This window comes from Elephas maximus, chromosome 15 (genome assembly GCF_024166365.1).
Source record: "Elephas maximus indicus isolate mEleMax1 chromosome 15, mEleMax1 primary haplotype, whole genome shotgun sequence".
Classification (NCBI taxonomy): Eukaryota; Metazoa; Chordata; class Mammalia; order Proboscidea; family Elephantidae; genus Elephas; species Elephas maximus.
In genome coordinates this window covers 92,245,938-92,267,062 of record NC_064833.1, presented here as the reverse complement: position 1 = coordinate 92,267,062, position 21,125 = coordinate 92,245,938, and the positions used below count along the sequence as shown (strand labels likewise).

The 21,125-nt window shown below is 36.9% G+C and overlaps 1 protein-coding gene across 1 annotated transcript in view; it reads right to left on the bottom strand.

Annotated features, from left to right (window-relative positions):
• Positions 1-21,125, bottom strand: part of SNTG1 (syntrophin gamma 1) — a 1,301,402-nt gene that overhangs the window by 138,421 nt on the left and 1,141,856 nt on the right. The window contains exons 14-15 of the mRNA XM_049854568.1: positions 8,869-8,985; positions 7,282-7,353 (exon numbers count right to left, since the gene is read on the bottom strand). Of these exons, the coding sequence (XP_049710525.1) occupies positions 7,282-7,353; positions 8,869-8,985 (189 nt within the window). The remainder of the gene's footprint in view (positions 1-7,281; positions 7,354-8,868; positions 8,986-21,125) is intronic.

Genomic DNA, 21,125 nt, shown 5'->3' with positions numbered 1-21,125 from the left:
TTCTTTTTACTTTTTTAACAGCTCCTCCCCTACCACTACCCCAAAGAAAACCTCATACCAAGACCATCCACAGCCATATTGAATTTTCTGTTGTTGTTGTTGTTTGTTTTTTAAACCACATATACTTCTTTGAAAATTTGGGCATGTTTACATGATTTTTCCCATGCCTGGAATACTCTGTCCTCACCCCCCACACCAAACTCCTCCCCAACCATGACACATCTTCATCTTTTTTAATCCATTAATAATTACTTAGATTTCAGTTTTTTTAAGGCTTCCTCCAAAATGCTGCTCTTAAATTTCTTAGTCAGTGAGGCTCTGTGTGAATTCCACCTTCCCAAACAGGTATATTGAATCCCTAACAACTAGTGGAGTGTTTGACACATACAGCATAATCAACAAATACATGTAATGTGAATTAATAAATTAAACAATGCATTTGTAAAGCAATTAATGAATTGCCAGACTTCAACAACATGTGTATTACAAATGGATGAAAAACTTGAAACTTATAATGTGTAATATGTTTGCAAAGGATGGTGTATTTAGTAACAAAACTAGCATTTGTTGCCAAGTCTCTCTTATTTTAAGCGTCTACTACCTGGTCAGTAGAGGCTGGCTTTCTAGTTTTCCTTTCTCTCCAATTTTCCACAATGGTTATACGAAGCAAGAAAGAGGAAGTATAACATAATGTTTAAGAGCACAGATTTTTGAGGCTGACTACAAGATTTAACTCTTTACCTCTGATATTTACCATGTGACCTTGGTCTACTAAACTTCTTTGCATCAGTTTCCACATCTGTAAAATGTGAGTGATAATAACGACATCATTGCATTTTGGGGAAGATTAAATGAATTAATACATAAAGGATAATACCAACCACAAACATGTAAGCTGTATACACTTTAACTGTTATTGGCTTGTTGCTTTCATGATTACTGATGTAGCTTCAGAATCAATACATCAGAAGAAAGGGGGCTTCCTGGAATTAGTGTTTCTAGAACTCAGAACTGGGATGGAAAGTTGGATAAAGGTCTGGGGCAAAGGCCAATTCTTGCTGACTATAATTTTCTTCTTTCTTTTTTCTAGCCACATAACAAGTGCTTAGATATCTGTCGTATAGTAGACACTCCATAGCTATTTGTTAAACAAATCAAAGAATTGTTGTGGTGTTTATGATAACAAGAACAAAATGGGAAACAAATTGATGCGTTGCTAGCTGCTGTTGTGTAGCCCCAAAATGCCTCAAGTTAAGGAATTGACTAAATAAATTATAATAGACCAATTGATGAGATGGACTAAATCTATCACAAAGTATATTTTTTTGAAAAATTTTAATTGACAAAAAATTATACATATTTTACATGAAAAAACAATCTGATCTTAGTTTTGCAAAAGATAAATAAAAAAGGAAAGAAAATATCAAATGTTTGTATTTGATGGTGCCCAATGTAAGTTTTTAAATTCTTTTTAAAATTGTAGTCATTTAAAGATATTATAGTAAACTGTATTTTTTTTTAAAGATGGGTTATGAAGAACATGTAGTTACTTATAACACATTTATAAAATATTTTAATCTAAATAAGAATATATAAACACTTTCTGGATTATTACTATGCAAAAATTATATTAGTATAGGAATAAAAAATGATTAAATAAACCAATATATTGGGGTGATTACTATCTCAGTTTCTTCCTTTCTTTCTCTGTCTTTTTAAAAATCTATTAGTTTTTTTTTGTTTAAAAGAAAAACAAAAAACTATTAGGGACCTATAAACTGGAGTTGGATAAGATCTTTCCCTCAGATGCTGGCATATCCTTTTAGGATTTGCCAAAACATTTTTTTTTTTTTTTTTTACTGACAATGAACTCAATTATTCCAGAGTTTTCTTACACCATAAGGCCTACAAGACACTGTAGGGAAGGAAAATTATGAACTTTTAAGGTAATCAAAAATTTTCCCCCTCTCCTTACCTTTGGACATTTTTGATACATATGAGTATATTTTAAATGTCCCAATATTTTCTACTCTAACAAGTCTTTAAGTGGAACAGAAACAACTGACATAAAATGCAAGCTTATGGTTCCTCCTGGGTTGCACAAGCAAGGTCAACCTTAAGAAGGATTTAATCACCAATATATCCAAGCATTCAAGCTCTAAAAACTGAATGGAGATTATTTCTGTTTTGACTCTTACAAATGCCCACAAAGATCATCTGAAATTTTACAGAATTCTTGATGACTAGTTATTGCAAAACTCCTGTGATATTTAGGTTCATTGCAGCATTGTCCACAACAGCTCAAAGGTTAAAAAAGCAACACAAATGCCCATCAACATAAGAACGAATAAACAAAATATGGGGTAGCTGTAAAATGAAATATCATTCAGCCAAAAGGCAAATGAATACTGATATGTACTACTACAGGTGATGAACCTTGAAAATATCTTAAGTGAGACAAGTCAGACACAAAAGGACAAACATTGTATGATGTCATGCATATGAAACATCTACAGTAACCACAAGCACAGAATTTATTAGTGGTTACCAGAGGTGAGTTACAAGTCTGTCAGTTTGTCATAATGTTGTGGCTTGCAAGTTGTTATGATATTGGAAGCTTTGCCACCAGTATTTCAAATACTAACAGGGTCACTCTTAATGGACAGGTTTCAATGAAACTTCCAGAATAAGAGAGACTAGGAAGAAGGATCTGGTAGTCTAATTCTGAAAAAATTGGCTGGTGAAGTCCTTATGAATAGCAGTGGAACACTGATATAGTGCCAGAAGATGAGCCCCTCAGGTTGAAAGACTGGGGAGAAGCTGCCTCCTCAAAGTAGAGCTGACTTCATTGACATGGATAGTCAAGTTTTTGGGACCTTCATTTGCTGATGTGGAAAGACTCAAAATCAGAACAGCTGCAAATGTCCATTAATAATCAGGACATGGAATGTATGAAGTATGAATCTAGAAAAATTAGAGATTGTCAAAAATGAAATGGAATGTATAAAGATCAATACCCTAGGCATTAGTGAGTTGAAATGGACTGGTATTGGATATTTTGAATCAGACATTCATATAGTCTACCAGGCTGGGAATGACAAATTGAAGAGGAATGGTGCCACGTTCACCGTCAAAAAGAACATTTCAAGATTTATCCTGACACACAACACACTGTCAGTGATAGAATAATACCCATATGCCTAGAAGGAAAACCAGTTAACACAACTACTACTCAAATTTACACACCAACTACTGATGCCAAAGATGAGGATATTAAAGACTTTTACCAACTTCTGCAGTCTTAAATTGATCAAACAAGCAATCAAGATGCATTTATAATTACTGGTCATCAGAATGAGGAAGTTGGAAATAAAGAACAAGGATCGGTAGTTGGAAAATACGGCCTTCTGATAGACACTATGCCGGAAATCACGTGACAGAATTTTGCAAGACCAACAATTTCTTCAGTTTTAATACCTTTTTTCACCAACACAAATGATGATCATACACACAGACTTCACTGATTGGAAAACACAGGAATAAAATCAACTACATCTGAGGGAAGAGATGATGGAAAAGCTCTATATCATCAGTCAGAACAAGGCCAGGGACTGACTGTGGAACAGGTCATCAATTACTCACATGCAAGTTCAAGTTGAAGAAAATTAGAACAAGTCCATGAGAACCAAAGTATAATTTGAGTATATCCCACCTGAATTTGGAGACCATCTCAAGAATAGAATAGACACATTGAACACTAATGACCAAAGACCAGGGGAGTTGTGGGAAGACATCAAGGACATCATACATGAAGAAAGCAAAAGTTCTTTAAAAAGACAGGAAAGAAAGAAAAGATCACAATGGAAGTCAGAAACTTGCTCTTGAATATCATGTAGCTAAAGCAAATGGGGTAGTTCTACTCTGTCCTATAGGGTCGCTATGAGTCGAAATCGACTCAATGGCAGTGGGTTTTTTTTAAAGGAAATGGATGAAATGGTGAAGTAAAAGAGCTGAACAGAAACCTCAAAGGGCAGCTCAAGAAGACAAAGTATTATAACGATACACACAAAGACCTGGAGTTAGAAAACCAAAAGGGAACAACACACTTGGCATTTCTCAAGCTGAAAGAACTGAAGAAAAATTCAAGCCTCAAGTTGCAATTTTGAAGGTATCTGTGGGCAAAATATTGAATAATGCAGGAAGCATCAAAAGGAGATGGAAGGAATACAGAGACACTGTACCAAAAAGAATAGATCGGCATTCAATGATTTCAGGAGGTAGCATATGATCAAGAACTGATGGTATTGAAAGAAGAAGTCCAAGCTGCACTGAAGGCACTGGCGAAAAACAAGGCTCCAGCAATTGATGGAATACGAATTGAGATGTTTCAACAAAGGATACAGCACTGGAAGTGCTCACTCCTATATGCCCAGAAATTTGAAAGACAGCTACCTAGCCAGCTGACTAGAAGAGGTCCATATTCGTCTCCATTCCAAAGAAAAGTGATCCAACCGAACGTGGAAATTATCGAACAATATCATTAATACCACACAAAAGTAAAATTTTGCTGAAGATCATTCAAAAGTCATTGCAGTGGTACATTGCCAGAAACTCAAGCTGGATTCAGAAGAGAATGTGGAATGAGGGATATCATAGCTGATGTCAGATGGATCTTGGCTGAAAGCAAAGAAAACCAGAAAGATGTTTATCTGTGTTTTATTGACTAGGCAAAGGCATTAGACTGTGTGGATCATAACAAATTATGGATGACGTTAGCAAGAATGGGAACTTCAGAACACTTAATTGCGCTCATGGGGAGCCTGCACATAAACAAAGGGGCAGTTTTCCAAACAGAACAAGGGGATACTGCATGGTTTAAAGTCAGAAAAGGTATGCGTCAAGGTTGTATCCTTTCACCAAACTTATTCTATCTGTGAACAAATAATCTGAGAAGCTGAACTATATGAAGAAGAATGTGGCACCAGAATTGGAGGAAGACTCATTAACAACCTGCAATATGCAGATAACACAACCTTGCTTGCTGGAACTGAAGAGGACTTGAAGCACTTACTGATGAAGATCAAAGACTATAGCCTTCAGTATGGATTGCAACTCAACCTCAAGAAAACAAAAATCCTCACAACTGGACCAATAAGCAACATCATGGTAAATGGAGGAAAGACTGAAGTTGTGAAGGATTTCATTTTATTTCGATCTACAATCAACACCCATGGAAGCAACAGTCAAAAAATCAAATGATGTATTGTATTGGGCAAATCTGCTGCAAAAAAAAAAAAAAACTCTTTAAAGTGTCAGAAAGCAAAGATGTCACTTTGAAGACTAAGGTGAGCCTGACCGAAGCCATGGTATTTTTAATTCCCACAATCCATGCAAATCTGGGCAATGAATAATGAAGATAGGAGAAAAGTTGACACCTTTGAATTACGGTGTTGGCGGAGAATATTGAATATACCACAAACTGCCAGAAGAATGAACAAATCTTGGAAGTAGTACAGCCAGAATGCTCCTTGGAGTGAGCATGGAGAGACTTCATTGCATGTACTTTGGATATGTTTTTAGGAAGGAACAGTCCCTGGAGGAGGACCTAATGCTTAGTAAAATAGAGGGTCAGCGAAAAAGAGGAAGACTCTTGATGAGATGGACTGACACAGTAGCTGCCACAATGGACTCAACATAACAATGATTGTGAGGATGGTGCAGGACCAGGCAGTGTTTCGTTCTGTTGTACACAGGGCCTCTATGAGTCAGAGCCAACTCAAGGGCACCTAACAAAAACATCAGGGGTGGGTGGGTGGGTGGGGGAAATGTGGAACCATTGTTTAAGGCATGTTGAGTTTCTGTCTGGGGAGATGAAAAATATTTGGAAATAGATAGTGTTGATGTTTATACAAAAAGTAACTAATGTCACTGAATTGTACACTTAAATATGGTTAAAATGGTAGCTAAGCACCATTCAGTTCTTCTGGTCTCATGGCAATGGATGCAGTTGCTCGTGGAAGCAATAAGCCACACACTCCATTTCTTCTTCCTATTCCTGTCTCTTCTTCTTCCTCTATTGCTCCAGGTTAATAGAGACAAATCGTTGTACCTTGGATGACTGTTTGTAAGCTTTTAAGAACACAGACACCACACAACGAACTAGGAGGTGAAACAGAAGCACTACATATGATATTTGGTCAATTAACTGGGATATCCCATGAAACCATGAATTGGATGATGCCTGGCTACCATTACTGAATTTTTCGATCTAAGATTCTACAGCAGGCTTTTTTTTTTTTATTCTGATTAAAAAGTATTAGTTACAGAAAATAATTTCAAATTTCCATGGAATCCAGACTTTGTGGAACCATGGAGGCTGGATGAACCCCTAAATCAATTTAGTCTGAGGTAATTTTCAGACCTTAAACCTTATCCCATGAAGTGTTCTTAAAACCAAACGATAGTTTAGCTAAATTGATAAAGAATGTCTGCCTTGGGCATTGTGTCCTTTTAAGAACTATATATGAGGTCAAATTGACAACAACTCAAAAAAGTAGATAGAAAACTTAAGGAGTTTATGTTTAAAACATAATGAGTTTATGTGAATGGGGGAGGAACAACTCAGAAAAGAGGGTGATAATGGTTACCAACTTAAATGTAATCCATGTCAATGAATTGTACATGTAGAAGTTGTTGAATTAGTCTATGTTCTGCTGTGTATATTCTCAATAAGAACAAAAAATAGCCTATGGAACAAAAAATGGTTATAATGGCAATTTTTGTTAATTTTTTAAAAAAATAATTTTTGGGAAATATCTTTTCTAGAAAAAGGGAAAAACCCTGTGTATATCACTGCAATTTGACTTATAACAATTTTGTGCTCTTTTGCACACTTGAAGAGATGGTTAACCTCAATATAAAAAGTTTACTTCTATCTGCATTTACCTTTATATTTTCTAATTTCAGGATTTATCCAATTATTTCCCTACTTTAATCAGCAAAACAAACAAACCAAAACTATGGTAACAATTATGGCTTAAATTCAGACTAATTTCAATTAGACTTTCTACTTCTTCTTCTATGGAGCCCCACCAAGGTTCTGCTCGTCCCCCTCCTGCAGGACTGCAGAATCTGCCTAAGAGCTATCCAAGACGCTATGAGGTATGGAACATTCTATGCATTCTGTTTGTCTTTTCTCATTTTTACAAGCTACCTAAAATGCCCAGAACTACTGCTTGCTGAGAAGACATCCTTAAAACAATTACTACTTATTGACCATACCTTGAGAATCTTGCACATAATCTCATAAACCGAAAATATTTTCTCAGCTCGAGTCCAGTCCCAGATGGTCACCTTTAAAGATGAGAAAATAATGGTATTAATTTTAGACAAATAGCCCATATTTTCCTCTTCATTTTATTTGCTTAATATGGTACATAATAAGTGAAATATTCATAGGAGTATCTATTTAGTCTCTCAATTGTGAAATTATTCTCAAAATATCCATGTATAATGTTTCGATTTCCCTCTGTTCTAAGCCATATCACTGTTTCAAGTCTTCCAGCAAAACTTTAAATTGTATACCCAATGTCTCTCAGTATTTTAAATAAAGGGTATATTTTCTACATATAATATTAAGCATTTATATTCTACACAGGTAACTTTTTTTCTGTTTACCACCAGGTACACATAGACAAGAGCACTAGATAGCAACACTGGCTTTATTTTTTTAAGAAAACAGGTAATTTATATTAAGAGTTTGTTCATTTAGGAAGTATAAAAGCAGCAAGTATAGTAGGAAAGCACCAAGAAGTCATTTCATGTATTTACGTTTGCAACATATATCTCTCTGTCTACTCCTATGAAATTATTCACAGTAGGAACAGATTAAAATATTCTTTTTCTGCTTCTCTGGTTCTTTGAACTTTTGTAGACACAGACATTCAAAATAGCACTAAGCCAGGCTTGATATTTCCTAGACTCTGTGAATGATTCGACATGCAGAGTGAGAAGTCTGGCATTTTATATTTATACTAAATAAATATTCTTGAGAGCCTAATGTTGGGCAAGGTACATGCTTCCAAAAGCAAGACCTTAGGTGAGGTAAGTACCCATATATATTTACTGAAAAGTCCAGTGGCTAGAATATAGACTATAAGAGATCATTGGAAATATTATTGATTTGATTTAGAAATACTGGTTATACACGGATAAGCATATTTTAAGTGTCATAATAATAGATACCAGGATATATTTTTGATTTTTGCAGAGGAAAATTCTTAATCTAAACTTTTAACTGACAGAAGTTTGGCTAAGGTTGGAATGGACTCAACACTAACACAGGGCACAATGCTAATTATTATTTGCTAATAATAAATTAAATATATAAGATGTAGTGATTATTATCAGTAACTAAAAGTGTCAAATATTTAAAATTCTCTTCAAATTTCTTTTGAGGACAACAGACTGATAAACATATTATCATCTATAGTAAATCTTCAGAATTGGTTAGTCTACTTCGTCTTCTCTTTAAATAATCATTTCCCTAATATTTATTAACTTATTAACAAAATAAGGTGATATGTTTACAAATACTTCCTAAAATCTATTTTCCAAAGTCTGCATATGACTTTTAACAATATTATAATTTGGTCCATTATTTTCCAGACACATTATCTAAAGCAATTGTTTATGGTCAGGTCATATTTTTAGAATGATATTTTTAGGAATATTTTGACTATTTTCTATTTTTTTTCCTGTATATGACGTTCAGAATACTTTGGTAATATGCTACTAATTATTGTTTAGTGGATGTCAAGCTGTCATGTCAACATGAGACAAGAAGTAAGGTTGGATATAAATGCTTACTGGAGGTGCCAAAAACTTGTAAAGACTTGAGCCTCTCAGGGCGAGAAATGTTGGAGAATACATCCTGTCCTGAAGGGGGTCCTGCTCCCGTGCTTCACACCAGCCCATGTAGACTATCTACAAGGAAATTGAAAATCATTAACTGTCACAACATTCTCACTTTAAACGTCTTATGTGCACTATGAACAGTTCATTTTATTTTAATCTCATAGAAAAATATCAAGTGAATTAAAGTAAAAAATTATATTAAACCAGATTTGTATTCAAAAAGTGAATGCGAACCCCTCATTAAAGGTGATAGTATGAATCATGAGTATTTGCCACGTGTTTATTTATGTGATCCAACCTGACATGAATGACATTCCCCACTCTACCATTTCCTACTTTAAAAATATTCCTTTTAAAGGATTCATTGATTCACCCTGCCAATTTCCTGATTGGTGATATTTTATTATATTGGAACACGTTCCCAGGACAGAATCTTTAAGTGGATAAAAGAGATAGGTCAAAAATGAATATCTTGATGGCGGGGCCAAGATGGCGGACTAGGTAGATGCTACCTCGCATCCCTCTTGCAACAAAGAATTGGAAAAACAAGTGAATCGATCACGTACATAACAATCTACGAACCCTGAACAACAAACACAGATTTAGAGATGGAAAATGAACAAATACGGGGAAGCAGCAATTGTTTTCAGAGCCTGGAGCCAGCGTCCCAGTCAGGTAACCTTTGGCGCCCAATTTAGGGCAGAGCCCAGGGGAGCTGACGGCGCAAACAAGGGGCCCAGCCCTACCCCCCTGAACTCACCCCGGGAGGGGGCCCAGCTGGTTCACGCGGGCGGCGTGGCAATACAGCCGGTGGGAGAAGTCCCCGGGAGGCAGTGACTGGTCTTGGAGCTGGGAGAGCAGCGTCCCAGCTGGGGAATCATGCTGCCGGGATTTTGACTGGGCGCTGTCACAGCACAAGCACAGGGAGCTGCTCCACTCCCCTGAACTAACCCCGGGAGGGGGCCCAGCCGGTTCTTGGGGGCGGCGCGGCCAAGTGGCTGGCGGGACGAGAAGTCCCCAGGAGGCAGCGACTGATTTTGGAGCCGGGAGTAAAGCGTCCCAGCAGGGGAACCTTGATGCTAGGATTTGGACCGGCAGCGGGTGGCTTCAAAGGCCAGATCCCCGGGGGCAATCTCCACACAGCCAGCACACATAGGCGACATGCCCCTCAGGAATCTCAGATATAATAGTCATTCCAAGCAAGACAAGCAACTCTGGCTATATTCTGAGGTGCTACTCTCCTATCTCGCTGATCCCTCCTCCATCCTCCCCAGGCGGCTTCATTAACATTGGAATTGCCTGAGCCAGAGGGAGAACAGCTCCGGCTCCACGGCGGCTTTGCTTTCCCCCCTTTTTCTTATTTTGGTCTTTTCCTAACCCACTCTTTTGGCCTGAGAGAAGGAACAACAACAACAACAAAAAAAAAACCCCAGGGACCAAAAATCCACCCCTAATTGGACTAAAAACACAGAACCAGCTACAGCCAAGCATATATGATCCAAATCTCAGACTTTCATCCTTACAAGGAACAAGGTGGCGGTTATAATCCAAAGGCAATTCTGATAGAGATCTGACTGCATTTTTTTTTAGCGGATTTTCTGGAAAAACTAGTTTCCCAGTGATGGCTCGGAGACAGCAGTCCATATCAAACCACATAAAGAAGCAGACCATGACAGCTTCTACAACCCCCCAAACAAAAGAATCAAAATCTTTCCCAAATGAAGATACGATCCTGGACTTATCAGATACAGAATATAAAAAAACTAATTTACAGAATGCTTCAAGACATCACAAACGAAATAAGGCAAACTGCAGAAAAAGCCAAGGAACACACTGATAAAACTGTTGAAGAACTCAAAAAGATTATTCAAGAACATAGTGGAAAAATTAATAGTTGCAAGAATCCATAGAGAGACAGCATGTAGAAATCCAAAAGATTAACAATAAAATTACAGAAATAGACAACGCAATAGGAAGTCAGAGGAACAGACTCGAGCAATTAGAATGCAGAATGGGACATCTGGAAGACCAGGGAATTAACACCAACATAGCTGAAAAAAAATCAGATAAAAGAATTAAAAAAAATGAAGAAACCCTAAGAATCATGTGGGACTCTATCAAGAAGGATAACTTGCATGTGATTGGAGTCCCAGAACAGGGAGGGAGGACAGAAAACACAGAGAAAATAGTTGAAGAACTCCTGACAAAAACTTCCCAGACATCATGAAAGACGAAAGGATATCTATACAAGATGCTCATCAAACCCCATTTAAGATTGATCCAAAAACAAAAACACCAAGACATATTATCATCAAACTCGCCAAAACCAAAGATAAACAGAAAATTTCAAAAGCAGCCAGGGAGAAAAGAAAGGTTTCCTTCAAGGGAGAATCAATAAGAATAAGCTCAGACTACTCAGCAGAAACCATGCAGGCAAGAAGGGAATGGGATGACACCTACAGAGACTGAAGGAGAAGAACTGCCAGCCAAGGATCATATATCCAGCAAAACTCTCTCTGAAATATGAAGGTGAAATTCAGATATTTACAGATAAACACAAGTTTAGAGAATTTGCAAAAACCAAACCAAAGCTACAAGAAATACTAAAGGACATTGGTCAGAAAACCAATAATATCAGATACCAGCACAACACAAGGTCACAAAACAGAACATCCTGATATCAACTCAAATAGGGAAATCACAAAAACAAATTAAGATTAATAAAAAAAAAAAATACTCATAACAGGGAATCACGGAAGTCAATATGTAAAAGATCACAATAATAAAAAATAGGGACGAAACACAGGAGGCGTAGAAGTGCCATATGGAGAGTGATACAAGGCGATATAGAACAATACAAGTTAGGTTTTTACTTAGAAAAATAGGGGTAAATAATAAGGTAACCACAAAGAGGTATAACAACTAAATAACTCAATATAAAAGCCAAGAAAAACGTAACGACTCAACAAACACAAACACTACGAAAATGAGGATCTCACAATTTACTAAGAAAAACGTCTCAGCACAAAAAAGTATGTGGAAAAATGAAATTGTCAACAACACACATAAAAAGGCATCAAAATGACAACACTAAACACTTATTTATCTATAATTACGCTGAATGTAAATGGACTAAATGCACCAATAAAGAGACAGAGAGTCTCGGACTGGATAAAGAAACACGATCCGTCTATATGCTGCCTACAAGAGACACAGCTTAGACTTAGAGACACAAACAAACTAAAACTCAAAGGATGGAAAAAAATACATAAAGCAAACAATATGCAAAAAAAAGAGGAGTATCAATATTAATTTCTGACAAAATAGACTTTAGGCTTAAATCCACCACAAAGGATAAAGAATGACACTACATAATGATAAAAGGGACAATTGATCAGGAAGACATAACCATATTAAATATTTATGCACCCAATGACAGGGCTGCAAGATACATAAATCAAATTTTAACAGAATTGAAAAGTGAGCTAGACAGCTCCACAATTATACTAGGAGACTTCAACACACCACTTTCGGAGAAGGACAGGAAATCCAGTAAGAAGCTCAATAGAGACACGGAAGACCTACTTACAACAATCAACCAACTTCACCTCATTGACTTATACAGAACTCTTCACCCAACTGCTGCAAAGTATACTTTTTTTTCTAGCGCACATGGAACATTCTCTACAATAGACCACATATTAGGTCATAAAAGAAACCTTTGCAGAGTCCAAAACATCGAAATATTACAAAGCATCTTCTCAGACCACAAGGCAATAAAACTAGAAATCAATAACAGAAAAACTAGGGAAAAGAAATCAAATACTTGGAAAATGAACAACACCCTCCTGAAAAAAGACTGGGTTATAGAAGGCATCAAGGAGGGAATAAGAAAATTCATAGAATGCAAAGAGAATGAAAATACTTCCTGTCAAAACCTCTGGACACAACAAAAGCAGTGCTCAGAGGCCAATTTATATCGATAAATGCACACATACAAAAAGAAGAAAGAGCCAAAATCAGAGAACTGTCCCTACACCTTGAACAAAAAGAAAGTGAGCAACAAAAGAATCCATCAGGCACCAGAAGAAAACAAATAATAAAAATTAGAGCTGAACTAAATGAATTAAAAAAAAAAAAACAGAAAAACAATTGAAAGAATTAACAAAGCCAAAAGCTGGTTCTTTGAAAAAATTAACAAAATTGATAAACCATTGGCTAGACTGACTAAAGAAATACAGGAAAGGAAACAAATAACCCAAATAAGAAACATGAAGGGCCACATCACAACAGACCCAACTGAAATTAAAAGAATCATATCAGATTACTACGAAAAATTGTTCTCTAACAAATTTGCAAACCTAGAAGAAATGGATGAATTCCTGGAAAAACACTACCTACCTAAACTAACACATTCAGAAGTAGAACAACTAAATAGACCCATAACAAAAAAAGAGATTGAAACGGTAATCAAAAAACTCCCAAAAAAAAAAGCCCTGGCCCGGACGGCTTCACTGCAGAGTTCTACCAAACTTTCAGAGAAGAGTTAACACCACTACTACTAAAGGTATTCCAAAGCATAGAAAATGACGGAATACTACCCAACTCATTCTATGAACCCACCATCTCCCTGATACCAAAACCAGGTAAAGACATTAAAAAAAAGAAACTTACAGACGTATATCCCTCATGAACATAGATGCAAAAATCCTCAACAAAATTCTAGCCAATAGAATTCAACAACATATCAAAAAAATAATTCACCACGATCGAGTGGGATTTATACCAGGTATGCAAGGCTGGTTTAATATCAGAAAAACCATTAATGTAATCCATCACATAAATAAAACAAAAGACAAAAACCACATGATCTTATCAATTGATGCAGAAAAGGCATTTGACAAAGTCCAACACCCATTTATGGTAAAAACTCTCACCAAAATAGGAATTGAAGGAAAATTCCTCAACATAATAAAGGGCATCTATGCAAAGCCAACAGCCAACATCACTCTAAATGGAGAGAACCTGAAAGCATTTCCCTTGAGAACGGGAACCAGACAAGGATGCCCTTTATCACCGCTCTTATTCAACATCGTGCTAGAAGTCCTAGCCAGGGCAATTAGGCTAGACAAAGAAATAAAAGGCATCTGGATTGGCAAGGAGGAAGTAAAATTATCTCTATTTGCAGATGACATGATCTTATACACAGAAAACCCTAAGGAATCCTCCAGAAAACTACTGAAACTAACAGAAGAGTTTGGCAGAGTCTCAGGTTATAAAATAAACATACAAAAATCACTTGGATTCCTCTACATCAACAAAAAGAACACAGAAGAGGAAATAACCAAATCAATACCATTCACAGTAGCCCCCAAGAAGATAAAATACTCAGGAATAAATCTTACCAAGGATGTAAAAGACCTATACAAAGAAAACTACAAAGCTCTACTACAAGAAATTCAAAAGGACATACTTAAGTGGAAAAACATACCTTGCTCATGGATAGGAAGACTTAACATAGTAAAAATGTCTATTCTACCAAAAGCCATCTATACATATAACGCACTTCCGATCCAAATTCCAATGTCATTTTTTAAGGTGATAGAGAAACAAATCACCAATTTCGTATAGAAGGGAATAAAGCCTCGGATAAGCAAAGCATTACTGAAAAAGAAGAAGAAAGTGGGAGGCCTCACTCTACCTGATTTCAGAAGCTATTATACAGCCACAGTAGTCAAAACAGCCTGGTACTGGTACAACAACAGGCACATAGACCAATGCAACAGAATTGAGAATCCAGATATAAATCCATCCACGTATGAGCAGCTGATATTTGACAAAGGACCAGTGTCAGTCAATTGGGGAAAAGATAGTCTTTTTAACAAACGGTGCTGGCATAACTGGATATCCATTTCCAAAGGAATGAAACAGGACCCATACCTCACACCATGCACAAAAACTAACTCCAAGTGGATCAAAGACCTAAACATAAAGACTAAAACGATAAAGATCATGGAAGAAAAAATAGGGACAACACTAGGAGCCCTAATACAAGGCATAAACAGAATACAAAACATTACCAAAAATGATGAAGAGAAGCCCGATAACTGGGAGCTCCTAAAAATCAAACACCTATGCTCATCTAAAGACTTCACCAAAAGAGTAAAAAGACCACCTACAGCCTGGCAAAGAATATTCAGGTATGACATCTCCGACCAGCGCCTGATCTCTAAAATCTACATGATTCTGTCAAAACTCAACCACAAAAAGACAAACAACCCAATCAAGAAGTGGGCAAAGGATATGAACACACACTTCACTAAGGAAGATATTCAGGCAGCTAACAGATACATGAGAAAATGCTCTCAATCATTAGCCATTAGAGAAATGCAAATTAAAAATACGATGAGATTCCATCTCTTTCCAACAAGGCTGGCATTAATCCAAAAAACACAGAATAATAAATGTTGGAGAGGCTGCTGAGAGATTGGAACTCTTATACACTGCTGGTGGGAATGTACAATGGTACAACCACTTTGGAAATCTATCTGGAGTTATCTCAAAAAGTTGGAAATAGAACTACCATACAACCCAGAAATCCCACTCCTCGGAATATACCCTAGAGAAACAAGAGCCTTCACACAAACAGATATATGCACACCCATGTTTATTGCAGCTCTGTTTACAATAGCAAAAAGCTGGAAGCAACCAAGGTGTCCATCAACGGATGAATGCATAAATAAATTGTGGTATATTCACACAATGGAATACTACGCATCGATAAAGAACAGTGATGAATCTGTGAAACATTTCATAACATGGAGGAACCTGGAAGGCATTATGCTGAGCGAAATTAGTCAGAGGCAAAAGGACAAATATTGTATAAGACCACTATTATAAGATCTTGAGAAATAGTATAAACTGAGAAGAACACATACTTTTGTGGTTACGAGGGGGAGAGGGAGGGAGGGAGAGGGTTTTTTATTGATTAATTAGTAGATAAGAACTGCTTTAGGTGAAGGGAAGGACAACACTCAATACATGGAAGGTCAGCTCAATTGGACTGGACCAAAGGCAAAGAAGTTTCCGGGATAAAATGAATGCTTCAAAGGTCAGTGGAGCAAGGGTGGGGGTTTGGAGACCACGGTTTAAGGGGACTTCTAAGTCAATTGGCAAAATACTTCTATTATGAATACATTCTGCATCCCACTTTGAAATGTGGCGTCTGGGGTCTTAAATGCTAATAAACGGCCATCTAAGATGCATCAATTGGTCTCAACCCACCTGGAGCAAAGGAGAATGAAGAACACCAAGGTCACATGACAACTAAGAGCCCAGGAGACAGAAAGGGCCCCATGAACCAGAGACCTACATCATCCTGAGACCAGAAGAACTAGTTGGTGCCCGGCCACAGTCGATGACTGCCCTGACAGGGAGCACAACAGAGAACCCCTGAGGGAGCAGGAAAGCAGTGGGTTGCAGACCCCAAATTCTCATAAAAAGACCATACTTAATGGTCTGACTGAGACTACAGGAATTCCAGCGGCCATGGTCCCCAAATCTTCTGTTGGCACAGGACGGGAACCATCCCCGAAGACAATTCATCAGACATGAAAGGGACTGGACAGTGGGTGGGAGAGAGATGCTGATGAAGAGTGAGCTAATAATATCAGGTGGACACTTGAGACTGTGTTGGCATCTCCTGTCTGGAGGGCGGATGGGAGGATAGAGAGAGTGGGAAGCTGGCAAAATTGTCACGAAAGGAGAGACTGGAAGGGCTGACTCATTAGGGGGAGAGCAAGTGGGAGAAGGGAGTAAGATGTACGTAAACTTATATGTGACAGACTGACTTGATTTGTAAACGTTCACTTGAAGCTCAATGAAAGTTAATAAAAAAAAATGAATATCTTGTGTGATTAACATTAGTAGACAAACCACACCTGCTTATGCCTTTCAAAGTAGGATTTTAACCTCCTCCTTTTAGAAACTGGTCTCAGATGAGTATAGATTATGCTAGAGTTATTCATATACAGAATGGCAGTGACACCAACTCTTTTGCTTCTAGCTTTTAAATATAGGTGGATCAATTTCCAAAAGAAAACTCATGTGAGGTAAGCCACTCCTCTCTTACAGTCATTTCATTATTGTAAGCCTCAATCATACACACAAGCATTCATCACATAATCATTGCATTCCTCACAGTGTATGCATGAGGCATTTAATATATCCCTCAACACAACTCTATGTGGTAGAAGTATGTGGGAGGAGTAAATGTGCCCTATCAAGACATTTACTTAGGTTTTATGGTTCCTGATCCTTGACTCACTTTTTTGTTATATGACTTGCCTTGACCAATGGAATATTAATGGGCATGACAGAGCAGAGTTGTGGTTGGAATCTTGTACTTCTGACCTTGTCATTAGAAGAACACATCCAAGGTAGCCCCTATGCTCAGAAAATGAGGAATATGTAAAGCAGATTTAAGCCCAACTTACTGCCTTGAACCAAATCCAGCCATGCCTAGCTTAGATTAGCCAAAAAGCCAGTTAATTTGCAGAAAGAAATATATTTTATTGTTGCCTTCCCATGACTCGCAGGATGGTTTGTTATGCAGCATAACTGTGATAATACCTGACTAATAAGAATGCAAGTGACAGTACCAGAATTTGAAATAACATGTCTGATCTCAGATCCTATATTTTCCACTGTATTACATTGCCTCTTCAAAATAATTGAAATTGTCCATTATCTAATTATATCCATATAAGTCTTACAATAAACTTCTGATACATAAATACCCTGCTGTAACAAATTAAGAATCCATTATTTAAATAAATTAGCTTACAGAATGAGTAAAACTTGGTATATAATACAATTAGAATATGAACCAGGGTCTCTTGCCCTTTTAATTATATTATGTATTCTTGAATATCTTAGGTTACTAATATATGGTTTGACATTTACAGTACTTGAGAACTATTCATATAAATTTCATTTGGTTCATAATATTATAATAAAAACCAGCTATGAGAACTGATTTTGTGTTGTTTATATGAAAGGTAGATGTTTAAACAGAGAATATCTTAATTTTAAAAGAATAAATGAAAATTACTAGCTAGTTATCCCATGTGGGGGGAGGAGATTGAGTTAGCTATAAAAGTCTTTATAATGTGTCAGAATAATTAATATTTAAGCTAGTAGGGTATAATTAGTTTCCATTTGGAGTAATTGTGTATTAGGAAGTTGAGACAACACATCAACTGAAGTCTACCTGGAAATCTGGCCAATGTATTTTTAAAAATTTGTTTAAAGTATTACATATTTAACAATGTGTTGAATGATTTCCAGGCAAAATATATCATTATATGGAAATCAAGAGAAACAAATACAGATTTGAGACCAAGTTTTATCATAAAGGCACTTCCTAATCCAAAAATGGCAAATGAGAGGCTGAGCTGTTTCTGACAGTCTCACAGGTTTAGGAGACAATGTTAAAATCCAGGACGTTGACAGTATGGAGGACTTAGGAAACAGGGTCTCCTTGTATCTAGTATCACAAACGATGGCATCTTAAAAACAAGGCTGAGACAGAAGTCATAGAGCCCTTGCAAGGACCGGAGCCTAGATTTGAGTCATGTGGATAGACCCAAAAACGCCAACCTTAAAATGTTTTTTGATTATCATAATTTACAGTTCTCCCAGACTCCTAGCTAAAAACCATGGGGATTCCTCACTAAAGAATATGAAACCCTTCATAGGAAGACAGTATCATACTGTCCAAAATTATTTTCATAAAAATCCTTTCAAATACAATATGTAGAACACAATCATGACTAAACATTAAGCACGTGGGGAGAAAGCATGTGCAATAAATAATAGATTACAGAAGCCAACATGCAGGCAATTCCAGATAGTGGAATTGTCTGATACAGACATTAAATTATGTGTTCTATGTGCAAAAAGATAACATAAAAGCTTGAAACATTCATCAAATAAAATGAAGCTCTAGAAGTTACCTAACAAATTAAAAAAGGTACCAAATATAAGTTAAAGACATATATATCTTATTTAAAAAAACACAGTAGTTGAATTAAACAACAGATTAGAAGCAGCTGAAGAATTAGTGAAACGAAAGACGGGTTAGTAGAAAACATTTATAATGATGACTAGAGAGACAAAGATTTGGGAAGAACATAGATGAGAATCTGAGACAAAGAGTTATAATAAGAAAGTATAAAACATTTTTGAGTCCCAAGGAAAGAGAAGAGAGGAAACAAGCAGAACAAATATTTGGAAAGAAAACGGCTAAGGATTTTTGCAAATAGATAAAAAGCAGTTAATCTACAGATTCAAAAGGCAAACAAAACAAAAGATAAATATATACGTAAAAAAAAAAAAAATTACACCTAGGCATTTTATCATGAATCTTTAGAAAACCAAAGAAACAAACAAACATATAAAATGTGGCCAGGATGCAGGAAATATAAACATTGTCTTCAGAGAAGGAGCGATTAGATTGATAAATGACTTCTCAAAGGAAACAATGAAAATCAGAATATTATGGAATGTTGACTTAAGTGTATAAAAATAAAATAATAACCAAACTAGAATTCTTGCCTGAAAAAGATAATCTTTTTTAAAATTAATTTTTATTGTGCTTTGAGTCAAGTCAAATCAAGTCAGTCTCTCCCCCTAATGAGACAGCACGCTCCTTCCCTCCACTTTTCTTCCTCATGTCCATTCGGGCAACTTCTGGCCCCCTCTGCCCTCTCATCTCCCCCCCCCCCCAGACAGGAGATAGGAGATGCCAACATAGTCTCATGTGTCTTCTTGATCCAAGAAGCTTGATCTTCACCAGTATCATTTTCCCTCCCATATTCCAGTCCAATCCCTATCTGAAGAGTTGGCTTTGGGGATGGTTCCTGTCTTGGGCTAATAGAAAGTCTGGGGACCATGGCCTCGGGGGTCCTTCTAGTTGCAGTCTAACCATTAAGTCTGGCCTTTTTACGAGAATTTGAGGTTTGCATCCCACTGCTCTCCTGCTCCCTCAGGGGTTCTCTGTTGTGTTCCCTGTCAGGGAGTCATGGGTTGTGGCCGGGTACCATCTAGTTCTTCTGGTCTCAGGATGATGTAGTCTCTGGTTTATGTGTCCCTTTCTGACTCTTAGGCTCATAATTACCTTGTGTCTTTGGTGCTTTTCAATCTTCCTTGCTCCAGGTGGGTTGAGACCAATAGATGCATCTTAGATGGCCGCTTGCTTGCTAAGAGCCCAGATGCCACTCTCCAAAGTGGGATGCAAAACGTTTTCTTAATAGATTTTATTATGCCAGTTGACTTAGATGTCCCTTGAAACTCTGGTCCCTAAAGCCCCGCCCCTGCTAGGCTGGCCTTCAAAGTGTTCATTTTATTCAGGAAACTTTTTGCTTTTGGTTTAGTCCAGTTATGCTGGCCTCTCCTGTATTATGTGTTGTCTTTCCCTACGCCTAAAATAAAGCTTATATACTATCTAATTAGTGAAAAACCCTTTCCCTCATTTCCTCCCTCCCCCCCCATTAACATCAAAGAACATTTTGTTCTCTGTTTAAACTATTTCTTAAGTTCTTATAATAGTGGTCTTATACAATATTTGTCCTTTTGCAACTAATTTCACTCAGCATAATGTCTTCCAGATTTCTCCATGTTATGAAATGTTTCATGGATTCCTCATTGTTCTTATTTGATGCATAGTATTCCACTTTGTGAATATACCATAATTTATCCATTCATCCATTGATGGGCACTTTAGTTGCTTATAACTTTTTGCTATTGTAAACAGTGCTGCAATGAACATGGGTGTGCATATATCTGTTTGTGCAAAGGGTCTTATTTCTCTAGGATATATTTCAAGGAGTGGGATTGCTGGATCGTATGATAATTCTGTTTTCTAGTTTTTTAAGGAAGAGCCAAATCGATTTCCAAAGTTTTTGTACCATTTCACATTTCCACCAGCAGTGTATAAGTGTTCCACTCTCTCCACAACCTCTCCAACAGTTATTTTGGTTTTTTTGGATTAATGCCAGCCTTGTAGGAGTGAGATGGAATCTCACTGTAGTTTTGATTTGCATTTCTCTAATGGGTAATGATAGTGAGCACTTCCTCGTGTATCTGTTAGCAGCCTAAATGTCTTCTTTACTGAAGTGCCTGTTCATACACTTTGCCCATTTTTTAAC